The sequence below is a fragment of the Bidens hawaiensis genome, unplaced genomic scaffold (genome assembly GCF_021521415.1).
Source record: "Bidens hawaiensis isolate Kalapana, Puna unplaced genomic scaffold, B.hawaiensis_p1.1 tig00028980_1, whole genome shotgun sequence".
NCBI lineage: Eukaryota > Viridiplantae > Streptophyta > Magnoliopsida > Asterales > Asteraceae > Bidens > Bidens hawaiensis.
The window spans coordinates 44,693-51,323 of NW_027494756.1; the positions used below are offsets into that span (position 1 = coordinate 44,693).

Consider the following 6,631-nt stretch of genomic DNA (forward strand, 5'->3'; position numbering starts at 1 on the left):
TTCTCGCTAATCGGTTCTGGCTAGAACCGGTTCGATCATTTATTTATCAAATGAGTTATGCAAACTTTGCAAGTTGCAAAACAAGTTTATACAATTGTATGTCTTCTTTCACGGTAAAACTAATTTAGATTACAACATGAACATCCGTTATATTTTGTATTAAAACCTAAGTGTTGAAGTTAAATAAATCATTAGCAACGATAGATTAATGGAAGATCAAATCATTTTATATTAAATTACCTTGATAGCTTAAATCAAAATTGATCATAGTTGCTAGTTCTTGAACGTAAAGAAAGAAGATTTGAATCGAAAAAATGATTGAATGTATGCTAGTTAATAAGTTACTCTATAAAAACTGGGGATTGGTATATTTATTTAAAACGTTTTGAATATTCCGGTTCTTCGGTTCCAAGTCTAGACCGCCGGTTTACCCGGAACCGAACCGGGAACCGTTTAATGTAAATTCTGAGAACCGAGAACCGAACCGGTACACACATTAGCGGTTCGGAGGGACCGGTTCAGTTCCGGTTTCTCGGTTCAGACGGTTCCGAACCTTTTTTTGCTCACCCCTAATAGAAAGTACAAACCAATTTAGATTAATATTGGTACAAAAGGCTAGAATGAAAACCTTTGGACTTGATACATAAATTAGCAAAAGACGAGGACAACACAACAGTAGCATTTTACTCACTTTACAACAACATTCATTCTCGTTCTCTTTCTCATTCCAATCCATCAAATCATTTTATTCCTTCCTTATTATTCTCCACCATCACCAAAACCTAACTTCCGATCTCCCGATCCACGTCATCATGTCATTATCTCGCCGGATCCTCCCTCTCAAACAACCCTTCACCATCCTCAACCGCCGCCACATCTCCACCGACACCACCACCACCATCACCGTGGAAACCACTCTCCCATTCACCGGTCACAACTGCGACCCACCGTCACGATCCATCGACACCACCCCGAAAGAACTCACCCAGTTCTTCACCGACATGGCCACCATGCGCCGCATGGAGATCGCCGCAGACTCCCTCTACAAGTCCAAACTCATCCGAGGCTTCTGCCACCTTTACGACGGCCAGGAGGCCGTAAGCATCGGCATGGAAGCCGCCATAACAAAGCAAGACTGCATAATAACAGCCTACCGAGACCACTGCTTGTTCCTTGGCCGCGGTGGCACCTTGTTGGAGTCCTTCGCTGAGCTCATGGGCCGCAAAGCCGGATGTTCCAATGGGAAAGGCGGTTCCATGCATTTTTACAAAAAGAGTGCGTGTTTTTACGGCGGCCATGGGATTGTGGGCGCACAGGTGCCCTTGGGGTGCGGGCTAGCGTTTGCGCAGAAGTATCGCAAGGAGGATCATGTTACGTTCGCCATGTATGGGGACGGTGCGGCCAATCAAGGGCAGCTGTTTGAGGCTTTGAATATGGCGGCTCTTTGGGACTTGCCTGTCATTTTCCTATGCGAAAATAATCACTGTAAGTGAAATCATGAGTGATTGATTGATTGTGTTTGCTGGTTTGTTACATTGTTGTATGTAAGTAGGTATTAGTTAAGACCTGTGTGTTGTGCCAAGGGCGTTAAACTGTAAAAAAAGCGTATGTCAAAGCGTTCAACCACGGACATGCGTTGCGGTAAACATGATAACAAAATTTAGACCGAAATGTAAAACATTGTGGTAAAAAAGGAAACAAAAAGGCTAAAGAAAGCTTTAATGACTTGTTTGTCTATCATCAAATGACTTCTATAATATATCATGTAGAACTCTAATCTAAACGAAGCTTACATTGAAACATAGATAAAAATAAGCTTTAATGACTTGTTTGTCTATCATCAAATGACTTCTATAATGGTATACTCGGAATAAAAAAAACTACTATTCACCACTCTCCTAATTGTCATATGGTATAATTTAGGGTTTTTGGATTCATATGCAGATGGCATGGGTACAGCTGAATGGAAATCTGCAAAGAGTCCTGCTTATTACAAACGTGGTGATTATGTTCCAGGATTAAGGGTTAGTTTGGTCATTTCTATATCTTGATGGAAGTTCAATTTTGTTATTTGGTAATTATTTTATTATTATCAATATGTTAATGATTTTAATTGTTGTGTAGATTGATGGTATGGATGTTTTTGCTGTGAAACATGCCTGCAAATTTGCAAAGGAACATGTTTTGAAGAATGGACCTATTGTAAGTAGTTCATGTTTTTAGAGTTTACGGTTTTAACTAAATAACTCTTTTGTTTATTGACTATTTAATCAATTAGTTTTATTTTTGTTTCATTTAAAGTCCAACCCACTGGCTAGTAACCTCGTCGAAATGCCCTGTGAACTTTCACTAACAAAGTATATTACTACAATAGGTACAATCTATGGTAGTATTAATATATTATAATTTTTTAGTGGGTCTCAAAGATTTTATTATTTATACCAAATAACAACAATGACATTAGTTTACAAAAAAAGTTAACCGAAAATGAAATTATTAGACTTTAAATGTCAAAATTAAACTAACGGAGTAAAAGAGTTATTCGGGTCAAACCTTAGTAATTAACTCAAGTTTTCAATTTTAAATTATTAACTTGTTGGTTAACTTTATCATTATTTTCAGATTGTGGAAATGGACACTTATAGGTACCATGGACACTCTATGTCGGACCCTGGGAGCACTTATCGCACACGTGATGAAATTAGTGGGATTCGACAGGTTCGTTGATCGTTTAATATTGTTTTTTCAAAATCCTTATTTTTTTATTAATAATGTGTAATTAGTTTATTAATGTTAGGAACGCGATCCGATTGAAAGAGTAAGGAAATTGATACTTGCTAACGATTTAGCCACTGAAAAAGAATTGAAGGTGATATATTATCGTTTTATACTCCTTTCGTTTTTGAATTTAATGGATCCCTCCTGAAATATAATCATGTTTTATGTTCTATACTTTTTACAGGATTTAGAGAAACAAATTAGAAAAGAAGTTGATGAAGTCGTTACTCAGGCTAAGGTGAAAAACCGGTCAAAAGTTCTCTTTAAAAAAACAATTTTAATCATTGACTCTTGTAAATGAACACGAACAATGCATAATTGTGTTTGTTCGTTTAACTTTAAATGTACAAACGATCAAACACAAACAGTTAAGCGAACTAGATTTTCTTGTTCATGTTCGTTTGTTAAGAAATTATGCATGTTCGTATATGTTCGATTGTTAAGAGTTTAAACGCATGGTTCACAAATGTAATCAAACGAAAGTAACTGAACACAGATGAAAGAACATAATGTGACAAACAATGTTTTGGGCTCAAAAAGTTATAAAAAGTTCAAACCAGGCTATAAAATGAGTATGTTAATGAACGTACACTTACGAACTTAAACACACGTAAATGAACGAACATAAGTGAACAAATGTAAATAAACGTTCACGAACAAAAATGAACAAGCGTGGCATTTATTCATGTTCATTCGTTTAACTAATTTAACAAAAATTTTGGTCATGTTTGTTTATTTATTAAATAAAACAAACATAAGCAAACTTCCACCAAACAGTTCACCGATATTATTTTCTGTTTTTTTAACTACAGGAAAGCCCAATGCCCGATGAATCTGAGCTCTTTACAAATGTTTTCCGTAAAGGATACGGGGTCGAGGTTTTTTTTTTTTTCATTTTAATAATAATAACTATAATTAACATTCTTTAATTGCTATTTGTTTTAATCTAACTTGTTACTTATGTCTTGCAGTCATTTGGGACAGACAGGAAAGAACTCAGAGCTACACTTCCTTGATTGCAAATATAAAACCATAACAAACAAACAAGAATAACAACAGCAGAACAAATAACGTTCTATCGCGCTATTTTGCTTTGATTTATGTTGTTTTTGTCAATTGCATGGCAAAACAAAAAGGTTTAAGACATTGTTAAGAGACATAATTCTTTTGACCAGTATCAGATGCTTCTGATTTTTGTGCTCTTGGAGTTGACTTTGACCCGATGTCTGATTTTGTTGGATATGATCTATCAAAAGCCAAATTGGTAATTGTGTTTTGTGTGATTGATTCATCATATTCTTGGTTTTGTGAAAATGTTTAAAACTGTCAGTTCTGCAAGAAGTGAAATATCGAGGCTGCAGTGTTAAAAAATATATAACTGTAATCATTCAAGCTCATGAAAAGAATGGGAAGACATTGAATGTAAGTTGTAGTTTTATTTATGTTTACTCAATTCTACGTATTATTTTTGACCCATACTACCTTTACTTAAAGTTGCATAGTTCATAGTTGTGTACATTTGTTTATCCTAGATTTGAGTTGAGCCTAAAATAGTTGTGTGAACATCGATAGATTGATGTGCTTAAAAAGGTTTACTTTTTCTTATAAAAGTTGCATGGTTTTCACTTTTCTACGTATTATTTTTGACCCATACTACCTTTACTCAAGGAGTCATGTTTACAAAACAGATCATTTGACCGTCCAAATTTACAAGAATAGCTATTTATGCATTGCAATCACAAATCTCTTTAATCAATACACACAAGACATGTAACAATATATCAATATATCTGTGATGTGGAGAGAAAAGTATGATACATTCTTGTATGTTTAAAAACAATATTTTTTAATACATTCTCGTTGATGTGGGGAGAATGCACGGGAATTTCTCTAAAAAAAAGTCAATTCATGGTGCTAGAAAATGAAAAATTAAACTATTTTCTTAAAAAAAGAGAAATTATAAAAAAAAAACTGTTAATTTAAAAAAATATGAAATGTAAATGATGCGAATTGTTTTTAAAAAAATTTACAAATTTATTTAAATAAATTAGTACAGGATAAAGAAAATACAAACCAAATAATAAATTTTGAAAAAAAAATATAAAAATGCGAAAAAAACCAATAAATAAGTAGGTCATTAAAGTAAATAAAACTAAAACCCCGAATTAAGTTAGCTCGACTCGTAGCTTGCTCGATAATAGCTCGAATACAACCAACTAAAAAGAAGAAAAAAACTTGATTGAATTGACTCGTAGCTCGCTCAAATAAAGTTATCTAAAAGACTTGATTTGAACTCAGCCAAGACGACTCATTTTTGTAGTTGAGCCGAGCTCGAGGCATGCTCGGCTCGCTTTTAGGCTCGTTTAAATTCAACCTCAAGCTGAGCCAACACGCCTCGTTTAACTTCGAGCTTGAACCGACGATGACGCGTAATTTTCTAATTAGTTTCTTTTGTAAAATAAATAAAAAAGAAAATAAAAAGTGAGAGGGTGAGAGACATCGGCGAAAACGTATGTATGTTCTGTCCCTGCCGAGAATCTTTATACAAAATGAAAAAGAAAAAAAAAAGCCAATGACCATTCTTGTAAGGTTATTCGGGAACAGCCTGAAATAAAACAAATTACCTTAAGTTTATAACCATTCGCATAGTGGCAATTCAAAACTACCATACCTTAAATGGCGGCGTCAGTTTTTCAATACCCTATTATAAAATTGGAAATTGTGAAAAACTAATGGCAATGATGTCTATATTTGATCAACGTGAGTGGGTAGTAGAAAACGGAAATGGAAATAACGGGGTTGGTGACGGTGCTCCTACACATGGCCGGCTTGGATAGGAAGGCAAGGTTGTCTACGGCTTTCAGCCAGTGACGAATCCAGAAAATTTTTTTATAGAGGTCGGAAAACTTTTTAGTCGGTATTCAATAGACCATAGCTACATAATTTTTTTCTAATCCGGTTCGGCCGGTCTGGTACATAATTTGTTTTGTCCGGTTGGGCCCCTTCGATCGGCTCGAGTAATATAGAAAAAAAATAACCAAACAAAAAAAATACTTCAAACTTCATTCGAAATGCATAAATAAAATATCATATGTCTAAAATTGTTCTTTACGAGTTTTCATTTTTTGAAACTTAACAAAAACATCATATAGTACGCATGTTTTTTTCAATAAAATAAATACAACTATCGTTAAAATTCTCATCACCCATTTGATTACACAAATCAGACTTCAGATAAAAGTATTTTCATTGTTTGCAGTTGCGACGAGTAATACGAGAGCTAGCCTCAATAAAAGATAAACCAATGCAAATAACGTATGTAGAAAATCGAAACATTTTCTTTGAAGATTAAAGCTCTTATAAATCGTTGAACTCACCCAATAAATTACTTGCGCCATTGTAACATTTTTAAATAAGTTAAATGTATATCAGGTTAAGAGTGTTGGGCTAAGACTTAGGAATAGGTTGATTGGGCATTTGGGCTTTATTTATATACATTTATTAAATAATTATAAATGTAAATTTATTTTTTAGTATGGCCGGTTTGGAAATTTCATGAGGGCCGTTCTCAAATTTTTACAGGGTCTTTTTGTCGTTCTCGAAATTCCACAAGGATCGGTGTCAAAATTTTACAGGGTCGGTCAAGATTTTAACACATATACATCACTAAAAAAAATTTCTCACCGGGGTCGGCCGACCCCCCACCTCAAAGGGTAGATGCGCCCCCTTCCTCCAGCCCGATCATCCTGCTAAATCCGAAATTTTTTAAAATCTTTTTTATATATTTTTTTATGAAAAAAATAAGTGTTTATAATATTTAAATCCAATTACTTAACTCATTTATGCCATTTTT

At 34.3% G+C, this 6,631-nt stretch overlaps 1 protein-coding gene across 1 annotated transcript; it reads left to right on the plus strand.

Moving 5' to 3' along the window:
- Nucleotides 1–768: 768 nt before the first annotated feature.
- On the plus strand, nt 769–3,911 carry LOC143577956 (pyruvate dehydrogenase E1 component subunit alpha, mitochondrial-like). The gene is made up of 8 exons (XM_077061662.1): nt 769–1,485; nt 1,945–2,024; nt 2,125–2,202; nt 2,623–2,718; nt 2,798–2,869; nt 2,963–3,016; nt 3,591–3,656; nt 3,750–3,911. The coding sequence occupies exons 1-8, from the start codon at nt 813–815 to the stop codon at nt 3,792–3,794; spliced, it is 1,164 nt and encodes a 387-aa protein (XP_076917777.1). The 5' UTR covers nt 769–812; the 3' UTR covers nt 3,795–3,911.
- The last annotated feature ends 2,720 nt before the right edge of the window (nt 3,912–6,631 follow it).